This window comes from Megachile rotundata, chromosome 16, assembly GCF_050947335.1.
Source record: "Megachile rotundata isolate GNS110a chromosome 16, iyMegRotu1, whole genome shotgun sequence".
NCBI lineage: Eukaryota > Metazoa > Arthropoda > Insecta > Hymenoptera > Megachilidae > Megachile > Megachile rotundata.
The window spans coordinates 9,217,234-9,237,008 of NC_134998.1; the positions used below are offsets into that span (position 1 = coordinate 9,217,234).

At 32.2% G+C, this 19,775-nt stretch overlaps 5 protein-coding genes across 10 annotated transcripts; 2 read left to right on the forward strand and 3 right to left on the reverse strand.

Annotated features, from left to right (window-relative positions):
* The first annotated feature begins 1,299 nt into the window (after positions 1-1,299).
* On the forward strand, positions 1,300-10,930 carry LOC100880020 (E3 ubiquitin-protein ligase AMFR). Of its 5 annotated transcripts, none has more exons than XM_076541349.1 (9): positions 2,752-2,801; positions 4,042-4,107; positions 4,264-4,543; positions 5,518-5,775; positions 7,497-7,652; positions 7,849-8,171; positions 8,235-8,622; positions 8,747-8,997; positions 9,077-10,930. In XM_076541349.1, the coding sequence occupies exons 1-9, from the start codon at positions 2,767-2,769 to the stop codon at positions 9,246-9,248; spliced, it is 1,929 nt and encodes a 642-aa protein (XP_076397464.1). In that variant the 5' UTR covers positions 2,752-2,766; the 3' UTR covers positions 9,249-10,930. The 5 variants fall into 5 exon arrangements, with proteins under 5 accessions (XP_003707525.2, XP_076397464.1, XP_012150468.2 ...); XM_012295078.2 differs by lacking the exon at positions 2,752-2,801 and adding an exon at positions 3,241-3,941; XM_012295077.2 differs by lacking the exon at positions 2,752-2,801 and adding an exon at positions 3,276-3,941 and having other exon boundaries at positions 4,042-4,141.
* A 60-nt stretch (positions 10,931-10,990) lies between these two features.
* Dad1 (dolichyl-diphosphooligosaccharide--protein glycosyltransferase subunit) lies at positions 10,991-11,680 on the reverse strand. The gene is made up of 2 exons (XM_003707485.3): positions 11,368-11,680; positions 10,991-11,177 (listed from the first exon to the last, which is right to left on the reverse strand). Exons 1-2 carry the CDS (start codon positions 11,570-11,572, stop codon positions 11,047-11,049), a joined length of 336 nt encoding a protein of 111 aa, XP_003707533.1. The 5' UTR covers positions 11,573-11,680; the 3' UTR covers positions 10,991-11,046.
* A 185-nt stretch (positions 11,681-11,865) lies between these two features.
* cbc (protein CLP1 homolog) lies at positions 11,866-13,425 on the reverse strand. Its single transcript, XM_003707486.3, has 3 exons — positions 13,291-13,425; positions 12,115-13,172; positions 11,866-12,041 (listed from the first exon to the last, which is right to left on the reverse strand). Exons 1-3 carry the CDS (start codon positions 13,387-13,389, stop codon positions 11,930-11,932), a joined length of 1,269 nt encoding a protein of 422 aa, XP_003707534.1. The 5' UTR covers positions 13,390-13,425; the 3' UTR covers positions 11,866-11,929.
* Positions 13,426-13,596: 171 nt separating this feature from the next.
* LOC105663777 (uncharacterized) lies at positions 13,597-15,150 on the forward strand. The gene is made up of 4 exons (XM_012295083.2): positions 13,597-13,761; positions 13,827-14,218; positions 14,308-14,542; positions 14,601-15,150. The coding sequence occupies exons 1-4, from the start codon at positions 13,597-13,599 to the stop codon at positions 14,712-14,714; spliced, it is 906 nt and encodes a 301-aa protein (XP_012150473.2). The 3' UTR covers positions 14,715-15,150.
* A 105-nt stretch (positions 15,151-15,255) lies between these two features.
* Rab8 (RAS oncogene family member Rab8) lies at positions 15,256-19,459 on the reverse strand. Of its 2 annotated transcripts, XR_013041023.1 has the most exons (5): positions 19,327-19,459; positions 18,442-18,502; positions 17,825-18,170; positions 17,452-17,641; positions 15,256-16,775 (listed from the first exon to the last, which is right to left on the reverse strand). XR_013041023.1 is itself a non-coding variant. In XM_003707456.3 (4 exons), the coding sequence occupies exons 1-4, from the start codon at positions 19,448-19,450 to the stop codon at positions 16,677-16,679; spliced, it is 630 nt and encodes a 209-aa protein (XP_003707504.1). In that variant the 5' UTR covers positions 19,451-19,459; the 3' UTR covers positions 15,256-16,676. The 2 variants fall into 2 exon arrangements, 1 of the variants encoding a protein (XP_003707504.1); XM_003707456.3 differs by lacking the exon at positions 17,452-17,641.
* Positions 19,460-19,775: the final 316 nt, after the last annotated feature.

Consider the following 19,775-nt stretch of genomic DNA (forward strand, 5'->3'; position numbering starts at 1 on the left):
CATATATATATTCTTAATAAAATGGCTTTTTAAATTCTTGTTTATAGAAATAAGAAACAACGTATGTTTCAGCTTAAATAAACAGAAACTATTCTAAGATGTTCGCGCGTTTTTACACTCGGCGTCTGCGCAATCACTGAACGTGACATGTGATTACAAATAATATAAAGATTATAGCATTTTTTTCTAGTAAAAGAAAATAAATTCACATCATCGCAGAGAAATTAACCGAAGGTTACATAAACTAAAAACAAGCTTTACTTTTGTACGTCCTTTTAACATCAACTTTTGAAAAACAGTACTCTTTGCGCCATCTAGTGGTGGTTGGTGGAACTAACCGGTATTGACAAGTTCTGAAGTATGTCACATGCGGCATCATCGGTTGAGAGAATAAAACAATAGCGCTATTGAGGAATAAGAATTTAGAAAAAAGAAAATTTAATGTTTCGTTAGTTTGGTAATTTGCTACAAGAGGACGTTAGTTGTGCAGTTTTCCATGAAAGCGGTAACATGAAACTTTTGTACAGCATACGTTTTGTCATATTTATTACACAATAACCTAATATTCCCATTATAAAACTTTAATTGCAATAAAATTTAAATGGAAAGAAAATGTGTTCTTAATTTTCCAAATTTTTCTCTAATTAAAGTTTGATTATTTCAGGAAGCTGCAACGGAAAGATTATCCCCAAAATAATTGAAAAATATATTTTAGTGAAAATGGTGTGAAATTTTCACTCAAAATTATTTAACACTTGAACCGATCTATTTCAGGAAGCATCAGGGTCTGTATTACTTCAGCGACTAAAATATACATTTGTGCGTAAACTTGCTATAATCTAACGTATTAAATAGTTTCTTCGTTTTTTAACGTCTTGAACGTTTCCTGTATGACGCATGGTTTTAATGAAAACAAGCAGCACGTGAACTAATGAATATTTAAATTCAAAGTTGACTCAGGATGCAATTGTGGTTCATTGACTTCATTTTTCTTTTAAAATACTGTGCAAACGAAATGACGTGGTTAGAAAAATTATTTTATAATTTTAACAATTGAGTTTATTTTAAAAATTAAATTCGAAAATTATTATCACCCTGTTTTTCTTTACAATTATTACTATCACGAAGAAAAAGTTGGACAGAACAATTTTTTAAGCTTCACGTTAAGAATTTAAGCTCATAATAGAAAATGAAAATAGAGAATTCAAATTGCGCGCGTAAAATCGATAAAATCGAGGAACCTAACCTACTCTCTCCCCACTCCTCGACTCTAACAAGAATCGATGCTTCCTTATCGACTGTACGCTCAGTCTCCTAAGCGGTCTCAAGCACTGCAGTTTTCGTGTTACATTGTGACGCGTTGTGTCGCAATAACATCCCGAATCCTCCTCCTGATTAAAAGAGTGTGAAGGAAGTAGTTTTTTAGCTCGAAATCTTTCCGAACACGATCTATTCGTCGGTACGTTCGCACCTGTGCCATGTAAAACCACAAAAAACGCGTGTGCTGTTAACTGATGGACGATTTCGACCGAGAAAGTCTTTAACTTTCAGTAGCCTTCCGGTTTCTCTTCCCGTAGCGGTATTCGTGCCTTTTTCTTGAATTCAGTGCAGATATGCGTTAAGTGCGATCTGTTAAGCTGTCGGGAGTTTTATTTGAAAGAAACTATCCTCTTTCGATGATGGATTAAAGGCAACGTGTTCCAATTGTCAATCTCAGGTGAGTCCACTTGTTCCGTATCGATAAAGCGTCTTTTTATAGGCGAGTGATATCGAGTGTGACTGATTATATGCAATATTTAATTAATTATGTATAATATTCATGTATCGAATTTACTGTCAATGATCAGGATCGGCAATTAGAAAATGGGAATAAATGGAACCGGTAATCCTCGCAGAAAAGAAAGTACAATACATTTAAGAAGTGATCACGTAAATATTCACAAGAAGGATAATACTAGTTATGTTACATAAACCTATACAGGTATCGTCAAATTATATTCACGACGATGTCATTTTTTTAAGTAATATATTTTAACAAGTGTTTTGAAAGTGAATAACGAAAGTGAACTGATAAAGACATTGATAAAATTAAGAAAAGGTTAAGCTTGTAAATGGACCTTCATTATAAATGATTGAAACGTGGTTCACTAATGAAGGGAAACTATCAGTAGGAAACTATCAAGTGGAAATGGTACATGGACCAATCTGTTCCTGAAATTATAAAAATTAAAAATATATATTTACTGCCTGAAATAGATTTATCAGGTGCAGATACCGCTTGTCAAAAAACGAAAACATTTCGAGAGGTCTTATAAATAAAGGCCTTGAAAGTATCGCAATATGGAAACATGAAAAATGTTTTAACATATCTAATCAATTGCTAACAATAATTAACACGTACATTTTCCTTATTTTATGAAACAAAATTTCCGCAAAGAATAGTACGTAAATTTGAACATTTCGTGTTTAATATTGAATTTAAATAATTGAATGTTGTTTAATATAAGAGGAATAACAGATGGTCACGTGAATAGCGTAAACACGTGAAACGTCAATGCAGTATTCGTTTACCACCCCTTGAATTGATGAGCGTTCAATCGCTTCACTGACAGCTATTTATCATTAGAAATATTCAAAATAAATGACAAACGTAAAATTGTCCTTGGATCTTGCAACACGCGTCACTGATTTGTTTAAAACTTTAATGGCCGATGTCACGTATTCTTGATTTTGTTACGTGAATTTTTATATTGTTATTCGCCGCGTATGAATTATGCTTCGAAAGAAGATAATTTCGTGAGGTATGGTACAGAAACTGTCAAATATAAATCTTCGTATCGATAGTCTCGCTTTAGCACGTAAGATTACGGGAGTCGTAAATCCTCGTAAATAATGCAATCGTCAAGTTTTTTGCGTGGAAAGCTCCAGGTTGGTACGCATGGAAACTTGCAAGTTTCCATTGGACTGCGTTAACACGTGGTCAAAGTAACGGTTAGACACGTAGAACTCGTGCTTCGTATATTACATCAGCATCGAGGCGTTTGATAACACAACTGTAGCCTTGACATTATTTGACAGAAAATATTTATTTAAATTATCTAACATTTTATATGTCAGTTCTTTCAAAATATTATTTTTATAACTGTTCTTATATGAGTGACAATATTTTAATTTGATTATAACTCTTAGTACTTTATTCATTCATAGGTACATTTTCTTGCAAATTGACTGATGCGTTACTTCAGTGGAAAATCATTTTATCTGAACAATAATGATAAGACGTAATCAATTTGATCAAAATGTAAACTTTAATATACTGTAAGTGACATTTTGAGATATTTCTATCAAATATATTCTGCAATATAGAAGTGTTTACTACAACAGCAATCTTGCACTGAGAATGGCAATGAAACGTTTATGTAATCAATTTCAAATTGATATGTGATAAATGTTTTATGTTATGAAATCATGTCAGGCTTTCTAAGTTTCTATATTTGATATGTATCAAACGTTTATGCAATAATTTTCATTGAGTTCCAGCTTCGAATTGACGTGACACAATATATTATGACAAGTCTATGTCACAAAATCATAATTCAAAATTGATCTGATATGATATAATCGAACGTTGAATCATCGAGTTCACTTCTGTTGACTTGGTACCACGTGCTACACGTTATAGTCATTTTCAAGTTACTGAATACATAAATCGGTTGGTATTACAGCAGTGTAACGGAAATGTCGATGTCCGTTGGTGGCGCTAACGGAAAATTACGATTACCGATAGCCGGCATACCAATGAACGCATTAACCCTTTCAGTAACCAAATATCCCATTGAACTTGTTTGCCCTTCATAAAAATTCAATTCTTGATAGTTTCCTTTTTAACACGAGAGCCATTTTGACTCGACAACAGATCAAATGTAAACTGTTAAGAAAAGGTGAGCAACTATATATTTAACCCTGCAAACTTGCAAGTTCTTGACCAACCTCACACGTTTCTGCGTTATTTATAACTTATTTACTTTTCTCCAATTATAGCCGTCTCCGGCAACCATACTCTAATAATAGGTTGAAAAGGTTAACGAAATACCATCATAAGAAGCAGTATGTATTTTAGTGAAAACTAGTCATAAATTAGGTATAAAAATTTAAATTTATTTTACCATAAAAAGTGTGCAGTCTTTTTGAATGTCCCTGTAGGATTGCAGGTATCAGTTCGCGTTCTCGAATGATCGATTTATGTACGTATTATGTTTCCAGGAGCAGGAACAAGGCCAAGGCAAAGATGCCGATGGAATTTTTGGATCGACTTCCAATCCCGAATCTTCGGGTTTACACGGCAATCAGTTTCGCCGTGCTTTCATGTTCGGTTTACTATGCGGCCGAAATCATCAAGGACCCAGCGTGGAAAAGTAATCACACGTATGTGGAGACCGAAAATGAATCGCCCGCGGGCGACGTCGAATCGAATCCAAGAAATTTCGTGATACATTTCAAGGAGCTACTCGAATGCATGCTCGACGAACCCATATGCATCTGGGTAAGCGATACGAATTATGTGGATCGTTCTTGCGGCGTGAACCAGTAATAGGCCAGACTTTCCCTGGGCTCTCTCTTCTACGATAAATCAAGATTAAACGTACCATCGTCATGCATATATTATCTACCATGATGTTACAGTAAATCTCGAAACTTATGCAACGCGAAACGTTGCAAAATTACATAGTTGCTTTTTGAGTCATTATTTTTTACTATTCGAACAACATGTCTTATTACGTCATGACAATGTTTTAGGATGACTTCGTAACCTACCCTAACCTTGATTTTAAAATGACCGCGAAATCTCGATTTACATTTTAAAAACGTTTTACAAAAAAAATATAAACACGAGCTACGACTTTTGGAACGACCCAAGTATTTTTGCATACTGTCAGTATTGTTTAAGGAACGGGACTGTTCAAACGTTAGCTTGAACTAAAATTAACTTTCTTTCGGGACGTTTGGCAGTCGTTAACATTGTTGGTGCACGATTTAACATTGCTCGACATCTATTACTTCCTACTTCGTCTGCCAAAGAGGAAAAGTGTCTGTTTTGTAGTGTGTTCAAGGTGACTGATAAACGGCTGAGACAAATGCTTGACTCTTTGAATAAATTCCATTTGTTTCATTGGGTATGGTTTATACTTAAACGGATAAAATAATGAAAACACTTGTATCTTGTGTTGCATATTCGGGGCGATACAGCGCGGTTCAAACTTGGAACGAGAGTGTCCTTAAATGTCCCTAGGTCTTTAATAAATTTCCAGTAATTTTCCTAGACTAAATTATTTTTTTGGAGACATTTTTTTAAATTTATATTTTAAAAAATATAAATAAATTTATATTTTAAATTATTTCCTCAAAAAACTTTCAACCAGATTTAATGTATTTCAAGTTCAGATGAATTTCATGACCTAAGACCTCAGATTTGTTTATTTAACTTCGTGATAATTAATAATGTTCTTTTTTTTATAGACTCTGATCAACATGGCGTATTGCGTGTTGATCTTGCTAGGCAAAACGATCCAGAAGCTGGTGTTTGGAGAATTGCGTGCTTCCGAGAGACAGCATCTGAAGGACAAATTTTGGAATTTCGTCTTTTACAAATTTATCTTCGTATTCGGTGTGCTGAACGTACAGTACATGGACGAGGTGGTTCTATGGTGGGCTTGGTTCACTGTGCTTGGCTTCCTAAGTCTGCTCAGCCAGCTTTGCAAGGATCGATTTGAATACGTAAGTAGCATCATTATGCAATCGTTAATCCATGATTAGTCGATAAAACGATGGTCACGAAATTTTTAGTGATCGCATTTGAAACGGACGGATCAGGGATTCATATCATAAACTTATGCTCTTTGTTCATTTATCATCGGCTCTTCATTTGCCTGGTTGTGTCAGCTACAAAATATGCAAACCGGAGCTGAAAACGAGGAAACTTGCCGGATAAACCTATGGAACACGCTTACAGGAACTGATTAGGTGTTCAATGATTTTTTACATATTGACGGATTGAGTCAATAACATTAATTATTTCCGTTATTTATAGAAACGTGAAAAGGTACTCACGGCAGTTACATAAGTTGCACGCAAGATTAAAAAATCTTATTATGTACCATTAAACGGCGGGAAGTGGTATATCATGCAATCCACATGTCAGTTCTGCAAATGCTGGTGTTTTGTCAAGATCATTTATTAAATGAAACTGCATATATTTTTCTGCACGAATCTGCTTTAAAAAATATTAGTTCAAAAGTCCCGCCAGGCGGGTGTCTTCAAATTTGAAACACCCTGTAGAATATACTTTCACTCTGCTTTCACTCGTAGAACATTTTTACCCGTAAACTGTGGGAAAAAAAATTGAACTTCTGACACCTGACATGAACTTGACCAAGAAACATACTTTCCTAATATAAATAATTCCACGTGTATCCGCCTACATCTATCAAACACTCGCACGGCAGACCTTGCGTTTGATACATTCGCACTGATGGACATTATCGAATATCTTAACATATTTTATAATCTCGAATTTGGGACGGATGAGTCGCCGCAGTTGGCACGGCTCCTCGTACAGAACAGGAACGAAGAAGCGTTACGAAATCGCTAGCTTTTTTATTGTCTCGTCAAACATGCGGCAACGCACATTATCTTTTATTCACGATTGTCGCATACCCCTGAATCGATGGCGCTTATTTATTTAACTAAGTTGAACATAGACCGTCTTCGATCCACGCTAAGTTCTGAACACGTTAAATTCCTTTAGCCAATGACCAACACACAATGTGGTATTCTGGCAATCTAACTCGGCAGCACCGTGTTGACTTATCCTTCTGAAATCAACGTCTTCTCAACAAACTGTTTATGTTACAACTTAAACATAGTAACAAGATCGTGATCTTGACATTTTGCCAATATTGTAGGTGGTTTCATAAAGAATTGAAAAATACTTTAATACTGTAAATCGTAAAGCATTGATTTGATGTTATAAAATCTTAAAACCTGTAAGCTATAAAGCCTCAAACCTTGTAGACTTAAACCGTGAGTCAATACTAGTCGTGAGTGAAGTTATACAATAATAAATTTATTGCGCAGACTAAAAAAAATGACATACAAGAGCTAAGCTAAAGAAAATCGAGCGTCGTGTAACTCAGAGAGACGTAACCTGGTTACCTTTATTCAATTACACTAAAGGGATTCATGCGAATTCATTGCATAACAACGTCACGAAATACTTTGTTTTTATTTTAAAGACATTATGCATTTAGATCTGAAAAATCAAATTAAAAATTGTATGTATTCTGTTTCTGGAATCACATGCCTAATGACTTGATCTACTTTTGGAAAGATTTATGATATGAATCTTGCAACCAAGGGAATTTTCCTCTTTTTAGAAGTTAAGATCTAACAATTTCATGCTGATGTTTCATTGTAACATTGACTTCATTATTTTGTAGTTATCTTTCTCACCGACAACCCCTGGATGGAGTCATGCAAGACTTTTGGGACTTCTTGCTACAATTCTTGCGTTGTCCTCCTTTATGTTGCTACTGTGCACAGCTGCAGCATTCTTCTTCGTCTCATTCAATACTTTTGTCTTTACTGCAGCTGAGGTAATTTATGTCCTTATTAATTAAACAATTTAAATTCTAGTTGTTACTTTTTTTGTCTCAGTATGTTACTGAACAATAAGTACAATGCTTTACATAAAGTCTTTTTAATTTGAATGCAATTACATACATACTTTAAATATAAATACTAACTAAATATTGTACAAAGATGGTTTTAATCTTGTTGTATTATTCACAGTGCATCCTGCTAGGTGTCAGAACAGTTCATGTCATGGTGAGATACATAATTCATTTGTATGACACTAGAGGAGCAGGTACTTCTTCACAACGTTCTTGGGATAAGAGAGGCCCTTTGACATACTATACAGACTTAGCTGCAGAGCTAGTAGTTCTTGCTATAGATTTCTTCCATCACGTTCATATGTTGCTTTGGAGTAACATCTTCTTAAGTATGGCCTCCCTTGTAATTTGTATGCAACTTAGGTACCTTTTCTACGAAATACAACGCAAAATTACGAAACACAGGAACTATCTAGCTGTGCTAAACCACATGGAACAAAAGTAAGCATTTATTTTTTATTTGTGTGATTGAAGTAAACGAATACCATATAATATTTTTTACAGTTATCCAATGGCAACGCAAGAAGAGTTAGCAGATAATTCTGACAACTGCGCAATTTGTTGGGAGAAAATGGAAACTGCTCGAAAATTACCTTGTGGTCATCTATTCCACAATTCTTGTCTACAATCCTGGCTGGAGCAAGACACATCTTGCCCAACTTGTAGACTTGCTCTGAATATGCAACCGAATCACCGTGAGAGTACACAAGAGTTACCGACTGAACCACAAACACCAGTCAGGAGAAATGAAAACCATTTCTTTCATTTCGATGGTTCACGTTATGTTTCTTGGTTGCCGAGCTTTTCTGTCGAAGTCTCTCACAATAGGCTGCGCGGGAATATTTCTACCATTGCACATAACAACTCACAAATGGATACCATGATTAGACAGGTAATAATAATAATAAAAAAACATTACAGTCTTTTATACGTAATGTACCCTATAAATGAAAGGTTAAGCTCAAACAAGTAGAATTACGCAAGAAAATAATTACTATTGTTTGTCATTGAAATAGGTACAACAGTTATTTCCACATTTCCCACGTAATCTAATCGTAGAAGACCTCAGGATGACAAGATCAGTAGAATGGACTGTTGAGAACATTCTTGATGGAGTGCTAATATCGCCTCATCATTTAATCGAAGAACCACAATCAGAATCCGTCCCACAAATCCATACCAATATCACTGAGATTAGTGCATCTTTAAATACCGCCTCGACACCGCTACCATCGGATCCAAGATTCGACATTCCTCTTGCCGATAGGTAATTCTTTATTTTTCTTATAATTCTGAGTTTATACGATTCATGTAATCTACATTGATTCCATAATAAATTATTACAGCGGTGAAGAGCCTTCCAACATAGGAGGACGATTTTCAAAATCTTCATCTGAAAGAGAACAAATATTGCAGCGTCGCAAAGCACATATGATATTCGCTGCAAGGAAGAGATATTTTGAAAAACGTCGAAAAAAACAAGAAACCGAGAAACGCGTTTCTGATGTCACCTCTTAAAATAGGAAAACAGAAAAATACATGTCGATAAAAATTTTGATTTTTCATGCTTCGTAGCGGCCATCTTCTTTAAAGAAGAATATACGACTGATTTTTGTTGGGGTGGGAGGGGGGGATTATACACGTTCACCAACAACCACTTATTACATTTTTTTTTTTCTTTTATTTTACTTTTGTATCCTACTTCTTCATGTTGCTTTTGAGAAAAGTATGTTCTTTATTATGTGTGTTTGTTCCTAAGAATTTTTCAGTGATCTTAATCTTCATCCCACTTAAAGAAGGTAATTTTTGGATATATAATTTTTTTAAAATCCTTTCTTGATTTTCATAGAAGTTATTTCACTTTGTATTCTCATAGATATCTGTCTTTTTAATTGTAATGTTAACTCGTTTAAGATCCTCTTTTGTTCAATTTTTAGAAACAGTTTTCTTGAATATTTTCATTTCTTTTTTATTATTTTCTTTTGGATAAATATTTTTCTTAAGAATACATATACACATTTTATTCTTAAGAAAATTAAGGACAATTAACTTAAAAAGTATTAACAGTATAATTCCTTATTAAAAATAATAAGAAGAATTAACTTAAAAGTATTACTCGCTTAATTATTCTTTATTTATTAAAATAATTATTAAGAAACACGATCTTTGAAAGTCTTGTGTTTCATGCAAAATACGTTTTCCTATTATTCAATTTTAGGTTGCAAAACAAAGTCCTTGGATATTTGTTAAAACATAATCTTTTTAACAAAGTTGTACTAATTTCAAGGAAGAGTTACTTAGCAATTTTTTTATTTTCATTTTCTTTAAAAAATAGGTTTTCTTGGAAATCTTGATTTTCTATTCGTAAGAAAATGAATTTTTCTTAAGAATAGAAGATTCTTGCAATTAATATTGACTGGTTGTGAATCATATACTCATTGGTGGATTAGAGGACTGCTATAATAATAAGAATTTATTGTTGAATATAATATCTCCTTTTTCATTTTTTTCCAATTAAATAAAGAATGAAAACATTTAGCATTTGAATAGTGAACGATTACTACAGTTTTTGTTATTAATTTTATTTTAATGTTTAATTTTAGAGGTAATATATATAATTGTGAGTAAATATTGAAATTGTTGGAGAAAGTAATGTTTAAAATACGAACATCTACAAATTAAATATTCTTTAATAGAACCTAATCAGTAAAGTTTTGCCCTTTTTTCTTAATTAGTATTTTAACATTTATTACAAGTTCTGCCAGAATATTTCTTAGGAATGTTTATTTGCCACGAAAAGCACTATTTTTGATTATGTCTAAATGTTAATAAAATATAAAATTAAGTGATGTTTCGCATATAAAAAATACTCAAAATAGAATATGTAAAATAAAAAAATTCCTTTCATGGAGTATTTTTTTCTTAAATACCCTTTGCTATCTTTTGCTTGGAACCATATAACTGAAAAGGATATACATTATTATATGAACATAAAGTTTCAAATTTAGTATTCGCAAACATTTGATATAGAATATTTTAATACAAAACTTGTAATTTATGAACATTCTTTATTAAAGATAATATTTTAACAACGCATAGAACGATAGAGATGAGAAAAACATCATAGTTATAATTTATTTGACTGTATTATATCCATTGTAAAATTGTACTTTGCATAAATAAAAGTAAAATTTGTTTTATTCCTTGACAGATTTCTTATCACATTCTGACAGTCGTGTTAATAACAGGTTTGAATGTAATAATGTTATAGTTGCAATATTTTATTAAACATTTGTACAAATAAAATATTATCAATTCAACCAATGAAGTTCATTACGACAAGATGTAGTATCACGTGAGCAAAAATAAAATCTGCAAATCCTCTCTCAGGGCTTATTCCGTAAAACTGATTTTTGTTTTGAGGGTTCACTTGTAGTCGCAAGCAAACTGAAACAAACACATTAACAATATTGTATAGAATGCATAATAATAAAGTTCTAAACTGAGAAGAATAAATGCAGTAAATAATACAATTGTCTAACATATTGATAAAAATGTTAAGATTATAATATTACGATACATGAAATATTAGATATATCATAAGACAAAAATGAATAAAGATAATTATTTACAATACCTCCAAGAACGAAGCACGAAACACAAGAAATAAATCCGCTAAGAAAACTGTTAAAAGGAAACGTGCCGACAAGACAACAATATATGAATTGTATAACACCGGTGAGAAACACATAAAGTAGATAAGCATCTATTATTTTAAGCCTCTTCGGTGTAACTTTCGTGTACTCTTGCCAAAACTTTCCTATAACCGTTAATGCAGTCATTTTTCAACTCTTATTGACGTTTCTTTTTAGGTTAAATTAAGTTTCGATGCTAGTACGCGTGGCACCGGCAGCGTTCTGATCAACATCATCGATACGTAAATATACTAATCGATATATGTCGGTAATTCGCAGTAATCGATAGTATCGAACAATCGCGTTTGTTCGAATCGATAAATGGATCATTGGGATTTTGAAAATTCAAAAATGCAGGAATCTCATAATTTGATAATTTGTAGAAGAATTAAGTTAAGGATATGGTTAGAAATAATTAATAACTTATAACCACTTATAAATATATATAATAATGTGTAATTTATTTATTAATTATTTTAAATAATAATAATTTGTATAAAAACATTAATGACTATCCATAAATTGAATATCTGAAAGTAATAAAACTGTATTTGGCAGTGGCCTAGGTTGCGGACTTAGCACTGTAAATGTTTGTCTCTCTACATCAACATTGGTTCTGTAAAAAATAAATATTTTTCATTAAATGGTTATCATCAAACAAGTTTGTCTTAAAATTTTATTTTACATACACGCAAACAAATCCAGCCACATTAGTTTGTACTACATCATCTTCTGGTGAATCAGCAAATGAGACTGACAGTAAATGATGCAAAAGATTTGGTCCCGGTGTAACAGCTACCAGTTTTGTTAAATTATCTTCTGCTTTCATTCCAAGTGGCATACAGGATGCGGGTAATACTGGAGCACCAATTTTATACAATCTAGCTTCACTCCATTTCACTTCAAAACTATGAGGATATAATGGTGTTCTGGATCCATAAAAATATTCCCTAACACCTTGATCTCTAGCTTCTACTCTCTGTGCTTGACTCCTTTCTACAACTCCACCACTTTTTGGTAGAAAAACAACTTTAACAAAGTCTGGCATATCTCGAACAAGTTCATTATAAAGTCTTTCTTGATCTAATACTAAAATAGCATCTACTTCAAAAGCTTGAGCAGCATGAGTCAATAATTTGTAACCATCTCCTTTGACCCAACCACAAGTGTTTATTACAATTCCTGAAACTCTGGCTTTCTTATTAGCTTGAAGTCTATCAGAACAGACCTCTGCAAGGCGTGTCACAAGGAGATTATAAAGAGCAACATTAGCCTGTGGAGATTTATGTCCAAAGTGAAAGACTAATGGTGCTTGTTGACTGAAACCTTCAACTATATTAGATGGACGTTCCACTAATAATGCTCCAACAGTACCAGGTATCGCTATATGTCCTTGGCCAACATCTAAATCTACAAATATGGGCCTGCGACCCATTCTAACTGCATAGTTCAATAATAACCTACAAAGTGTAGATTTTCCAACATCACAAGGACCTACAACCATAGTTATTGGACCCCTGGTATCATCTTTCTCTGCAGTTTCTCTAAGTCTTTCCATTGCTGCATGACAATTTAAGTAAAGACCCATTGGAGTCTCTTTGGCTACATAACTAACATCTGTTTTTCCAACCAACTCTACCGTACAACCCTGCCAAGTAAAGACTGCAACCTTAGCTCCAGCGCTAAATTCATATTTCTTTCCTTTTACTAATTCAGTGCCAAATACTTCTGCTAAACCAGTTTTCAACTGCAAGAAAATGAGTAGATGATTATACACTACAAAACAAGTAAATAGTTATTAAGATACAGAAAGAATAAAACGAATGTAAATTATATGAGATTAAAAAAGTCATTTTAATACTTGCCTCAACTGTAACCTTTTCATTTTTTGTTTCAACTTCGAATCTTAATTCACAATCTGGATCTAATTTAAACTCTTGCGTTTGTGTTTTCTCGTCTGTCATTTTAAGAATATTATATATTCTTGTCACATGCCTGTTTAAAAAATATACTAACAGTATGTTTACTCTGTTTATATAGCGAATTTTAACCTCTCTTAGTCATTCGACGAGAGGGTTACGCATCAAATGACAAATTCTTGTTTATTCTGCGCATATCAGCTATGATTGGTCGAGCAGTGTCGAGCTTGCTCGTAACCAAGAGTAACACACATGCGCTATTCGGACATTCTTTATTCAAAATTTTGTACGATCATACAAAAAAGTACTGTAAAACATTACGATAAAAAAATGGATAACTTTTTATCTAACACACCAGAGATACTTCACTTCGAGAAAAAGTTTTGCGAAATAATTTACGAGATTCAACGGTGCAGGGTAGAATATTTGCAAATTTTTGAATTCATCTTTAAGATAAATGTGATACCACAATATTTTTCCAGAGAGAGTTAGATAAATTAGAGAAGGACCATTTGTTAGTACGCGAAGAGCTATGCTCGAAGGACGCACTTTTGCAGAATGAACGAAAAACATCGAACGAATTACGAATTCGATTGAAATCAGCAGCAGAGACGATCAGTTCTTTAGAAGAAGAGAAAATGCGTGATAAAATTTATTATTCGAATCTGTCGATGAATCACGACAGCTTGCTGAAAGAACGTGACATTTTGTCTAAGGAAATTCTGTCAAGTCAAACGGAAGCTGCGAAGTCCAAAATTAAAATAGAGAGTTTAGAGAATACGCTTCAGCGGGAAACACATCGGAAAGAGGTGTTAGAAAAGGCGTTAATAGAATTGAAGAATGACAATGAAAAAATTATAGCAAGCATTGATATGTAAAAAAATTTATATATTTTTTTAAGACGCTTTGAAAATTGACATGTTTTAATATTAAATATTCGTAATCACTTTTTATTTGTTTTAGAAATATCACTAAACTTTCGAAAGAACAGAAATACTTGACAGAGAGTGCAAAGGTTGTAATTCAGTTAAATAAACGATTGCAAACGTTCGGTCTCTGCTTTCATGCGATTCATGAAAAAAACAGAAACGAGATAAAGGATTTACAGCATAAATTAGCAGCGTTTTCAATGAACGATTCAATGCAATCAGCTAATCACACCAAATTACATCCAGAATTAGATAATTTATGCTTCAAGGTACAGTATTGAGATTATGTTAATTACAAAATTGTTATGTATGGATTATTTCTTGTAGTTGAAAGATACATTGATGGAGCTAAAATCAAGAATGCAGGATTCCGTAACATTTGAAGAAAAATTGAACAAGTTCTTTGAAGAATTTTTTTGCAGATACAACAACGAATATTAAAAATCGACAGTAATCAATAATTAATTGAAGCAGTTCGATGATTGTTATCAACATTTATTTTTATTTTCGATACATCTAACAAATATTTCGACTCGACGAAATAAAATTACATTGTTTATAAAATGTTTAAAAAAATTATTAATAATTTTGTATATACAGCATCATCCAGTTTTTGCGACAAGATTATAGGAAAGTAACAACTATTATTTCGTTGCATTTTTCTTGAATTTATTTTTCTATAAATTAAAGTCGACAGTTTAATCGTATGCGATTTATAGCTTCAGCTTAAATGTAAAAAACATTCGTTTAAAAAAATTACGCATCTTCTTCAGGCGCATATTTACCTAGTTTAAAAGATCATTAATCAGTTGCTAATATTGGCGTTAGTAGTTATAAATAATATATGAATAAAACATTAATAGAATTATAACATTAATTGAGTCTAACTGATAACATGTATGATGACGATAATGAAAATCACAATACAACTTGGTCGTTCGACATTAAGGAAAGGCGGGTTTCAACAATAAAAATAGACGAATAGGATTAATATAAAATGTATTATAATAATCATATAATTAAGTGTAAGTGGAAACGGATCGGAATCCCTTTTCCTCGTTCACAAAAAAAGAGAACCCTCCGTTTCTTAAAAAAAAAAAAAAAAAAAATGAACTATTACAACAAGCGTTTCAAACGAAGACGAAGTCCGCTTTCCATCTCTTTACTTGAATTACTTCAACTTCATAAAAAGAAAAAGAAGTTAGAGAAAATTCGAAAGAGTCTTTTCTTCAAGTCCTGAATTTGCGCTAATTAATCGATGAATTAATTAATGAAGAATTCCTCTTCGATCCGGTGAAAAAGCTAACTTGACGATGTGTATATATATATTTATATATTTATTTATATATTTATATATAAAAAATGACCGCCCATTGTTTACCTATCCGCACCCCCCTTCTTTTTTTTCTTATAAACAAATACCTCTGAAATGCTCGAAGAAAGGAGAAACTTCTCGTTTGACGATCGGAGAAATTTTTTCTTTCTTTTCGTTTCATTCGTGTGTTTAAATAAAGTGGATGTAAACTCGTGTTAAAAATCGATCGTACCCCTTGATTAACTGAAACATGGAGGAGAAACTTCATGCGTGATATACGAAATAAATAAATTCTGCGTTTCTTAATTTGCTGCACTACAATGCTTAATTAAAATACTTAACATACGAATTTCTAAAATATATATGAAATCCGGGATGGTTTTCTGAATACGTTAAACAAATGGAACCAAATTTTATATATAACTCATGCATAGAACAATTTAGTTATTGCTTTTATAAGTATTCAACTTTAAGTCAATTATTGCTTTATTCTTGTCTTGTTTATTTTACGAACGAAATAATAATACAGCAAAGACTACAATAATGTTTCGCTAAGAATCGCACATTTATTGGATGTACAATTCCCAATTGATTTTACGAAGAAATCGTTCAAAGTCAGTGATTTAAATTCTATATTGCTTGTCAATTATTGAAGAGAAAAACAAAAGAATTAAAATCACCTTCAACTCATATAAGATAAGCGTTCTAAAAACAGCTCAGTACATTGCACTCCGGTACTTTAACAAGTGAAACTTGTAAGGAAACGACATTACGATGATATCTTCGAGGCAGCGTGTTGAAATTGCTCGAAAATTGTTAAAAAATTATCAAAAATTATCACAATTCGTAATCGTTTCCTTCAAGAACTCTTAAATGTCTTTTTAAGAGAGGAAAGAGAGTTTCTCCTCCAAGATAAAAAGAGTTCCTATGAATGATCAGTAAAAAAGAGAGACCGGCAGCGATGAAGGGAAACGAAGGTGGCCGTCAAGGAGTAAAATCACAGAAGTACTCGCATCATGAAGCGAGCCAAGGAGACCGAAGGTAAAGTAGAGTAGAGGGTGACGGTCGAGGATATGCTGACTGAGGGGTCAGAGTATAGAGCATCGTGCGAGCCAACTTGGTGGCTTCCTCTGTGGTTCGGATGCTTTCAACTGATGTCCTCCTCCCTTCGGTGGATTCGACGCCTCCTGTTTCAAAATACAATAATTGTCAATAATTGTTTTTACATATATATTTATATATATCAACTAATACACCCAAACTAAGATTCATACTCTTTCAATAATCTTAACAATATTGATTATGATAATAATTTTCATTATTTATCACCCTTCAAACATTTGAACGTTTTATATTAATAAGATTTTTTGAGAAAACATGCAATGCAATTTAACATTTTATATATAAGAAAGAATTTATTTAATGGGAGCTGAATGTTAGTGATAGTAAATTTGTTAATACAAGGTCAAAAGCATACACAAATGTTAAAAAACACTTGTGGTACATTCATGGGACAAATGTGTGCACGAATACATACATGTGCAAGCTATTACACATACAAGACAAACGAAAACAGTTAGTACAATATTATTTCAGCTAACAAGAAAAAAGGAAACACTAATACAAATGCTGTATTAAGTTTGTTTAATCAATCATGATATTTTAAAATATTTTTAACCTTAAACTTGGTTACAAATTGAAATGCAATTACCGTTTATTACATTTCTTTAGAAGATATCTTTCACTGATTGATAATAAAGTAACAATTGATCACAATGGAGAAATTGTTTAACATTAAGGTAAAAATAATTAAGATATGTGTTCATGCAAAAAAAGTACATATATAGAGAGAGGAGGAGTTACCTTCTGCCGAGACAGACCCGCACCAAACACAGAGAAACAGATACAGGAAACAGAGAAATCATGGTTAATTGACATGAAACTATTTACTAAAATAAATTTGTGAAAGCAACTAAGTTATGTCTAAACAAATATCAGTCCTAATTCCTTTGACAAATTATGAAATAAAATTCCAGAGCACCACTGAAAAAGACTAATATTACAGTATAATTTTTGGTGTTTTATAAATATTAACTAAAATGTGTATTAAATTTTTCCATTGAAGTAAAATTGAAGTAGTAAATACACAGCTGCAATTTAAAAGCATTTTTGTTTTTCTTTATGAACAATAATTAAGTAAAAATGAAAGAACAACATACTGAAAAGCAATATTTACCAGTTTCTTTTCCATTTTGGCCTTAATGTCTCTTGCAAGAGTATAAAATGCCTCCTCAACATTGATGCTAGACTTAGCTGAAGTTTCCATGAATTTGATTCCATATTCAACAGCAAGTTGCTCTCCCCGTTCTTTTGAAACTTGCCGCTTTTCTGTGAGCTCACACTTATTGCCCAATAGCATTTTCTCAACATCCGCCGAAGCATTTTCTTCAATGTTTCTAATCCAATTTTTTATATTCTCGAAACTCTTTTCGTTGGTTACATCATAAACTAACATTATACCCATTGCACCACGATAATATGCTGTAGTTATTGTACGAAACCTTTCTTGTCCTGCTGTATCCCTTTAAAATATAATAAACCAATTTTGTTCAAACAAATGTGTCAAAAATACATTTCATTTGGAAAAAAGAGAAGAAGGTACTAAAAGGAAACTGAAATTATCTATGTATAAATGATTTTTATTATTCATCATTTACCATTTTATATTTGTTTCAAAGCTACAAGGACTAAAATTAAAATGTATTTCTCATAAATAGCTGATTAAAAATTATAAAATTGCTCAAAAGTGCTTAATTTTGTTAAAAATAATTAAATTGATTTTTTGATACTTACCATATTTGTAGTTTTATTTTCTTGCCATCTAATTCTATTGTTCTTATCTTAAAATCAATTCCTGGAAATAATAAATGAGTTTACAGTATATATATTTCTGTAATGTGTTCTCTATGTGATAAAATCATTATATGTTTCCACTCCGTACAGTTTATTAAGAATCTATTACAATTGTTTGATTAAACAATTCTGTGAAAAGCTAACACTTAATATTAGACCTTTGACATTTGCAAGTTTTGCAGTATATAAGTCAGATGATGATTAATGTTATTTATTCAATGTACGGTAAAAAAATGTCTTATATAACATGTAGTGATTTTTACACGATTCTTTTTATATAAAAAAAAAACAGACAGGTGTTTATAGTATAATATTCTTCATTACTCTGTACTTGTAATGTACGAATACATACAAACATAATATTTTTTAACAAGAATGATAGGTATTTGTTTATTGACATGTTTCAATAAATAAGAAAGAATACTATAACATAAATACTGAAATCATTGCAATGTAATACATATTTATTAATTTACAGAAATTGTACTATATTTCATAACAATTTAATGGTTCAATTATTTAAATATACTCGAGTAATCTTCGTGTATGAACCAATTAAATTTTTTCTTTCTAAGAGAAGATTGGTCGAGATATAATTGCTCCATATTTTTCAAATCAAAGGTCTCATTCAAAGACATACCATTAATATGTAATTAGTCTTTCATTCCTGTATTATGATTACATAAATAATCTAAGATTACATTAAAAGTATTATTATGCAGCTTCAAAATGTTCCTTAAGCAGCTCCTAATCAAGGATAAGTGAGTAAAGGGATAAAAAGGAAGAAAATCGGTGGAAAAAAGGAAATAAAAAGGAAATACTTACCAATGGTCGAGATGAAGGTCGTATTGAAAGCATCCTCAGAGAACCTGAAGAGGACGCACGTCTTGCCGACCCCTGAGTCACCAATCAGCAACAACTTGAACAAATAATCATATGTCTTCGCCATGCCCTTTGTTTTCAGTCTCTCTCTCTATTTCACGTGATTCCCTTTGCACTTCTATTTTTTATATTTCTTTATCCTTCTAGCTCTCTTCCACGATCTTTTTCAAGTGATCGTGATCCTTGGAATTCCGATGACGCACCCTTTGAACTTAAACAAGCACGCTTCGTTCTACGCTTTTCAATTATCGAAACGAGATTGAATTCGCAGAAAGCTCGAGGAAAGGCTTAATTGCTGAAATCTGTTCGGATAGGACAAAACTCACGTAATAGATCACGTAAAAACATCTGTCAGAAAAAGCGATGACAGCCATCGGTAAGTACAACTTTTT

Bases quoted from the DNA above. Each gene is read 5' to 3' on its own strand.
- LOC100880020 (XM_076541349.1), top strand. From the start codon at position 2,767: ATGAATTATGCTTCGAAAGAAGATAATTTCGTGAG. The intron at 4,108-4,263 runs GTATGTATTTTA...TTATGTTTCCAG, and splicing joins AAATACCATCATAAGAAGCA to GAGCAGGAACAAGGCCAAGG. The intron at 8,172-8,234 runs GTAAGCATTTAT...TATTTTTTACAG, and splicing joins CTAAACCACATGGAACAAAA to TTATCCAATGGCAACGCAAG.
- Dad1 (XM_003707485.3), bottom strand. From the start codon at position 11,572: ATGACTGCATTAACGGTTATAGGAAAGTTTTGGCAAGAGTACACGAAA. The intron at 11,178-11,367 runs GTATTGTAAATA...TGTTTGTTTCAG, and splicing joins TTCGTGCTTCGTTCTTGGAG to TTTGCTTGCGACTACAAGTG.
- cbc (XM_003707486.3), bottom strand. From the start codon at position 13,389: ATGACAGACGAGAAAACACAAACGCAAGAGTTTAAATTAGATCCAGAT. The intron at 13,173-13,290 runs GCAAGTATTAAA...ATTTTCTTGCAG, and splicing joins ATGAAAAGGTTACAGTTGAG to TTGAAAACTGGTTTAGCAGA. The intron at 12,042-12,114 runs GTATGTAAAATA...TATTTTTTACAG, and splicing joins GTGGCTGGATTTGTTTGCGT to AACCAATGTTGATGTAGAGA.
- LOC105663777 (XM_012295083.2), top strand. From the start codon at position 13,597: ATGCGCTATTCGGACATTCTTTATTCAAAATTTTGTACGATCATACAA. The intron at 13,762-13,826 runs GTAGAATATTTG...ATATTTTTCCAG, and splicing joins ACGAGATTCAACGGTGCAGG to AGAGAGTTAGATAAATTAGA. The intron at 14,543-14,600 runs GTACAGTATTGA...TATTTCTTGTAG, and splicing joins TAGATAATTTATGCTTCAAG to TTGAAAGATACATTGATGGA.
- Rab8 (XM_003707456.3), bottom strand. From the start codon at position 19,450: ATGGCGAAGACATATGATTATTTGTTCAAGTTGTTGCTGATTGGTGAC. The intron at 18,503-19,326 runs GTAAGTATTTCC...TATTATTTCCAG, and splicing joins GACCTTCATCTCGACCATTG to GAATTGATTTTAAGATAAGA. The intron at 16,776-17,824 runs GTAAATATTGCT...ATTTTGAAACAG, and splicing joins CCAAAATGGAAAAGAAACTG to GAGGCGTCGAATCCACCGAA.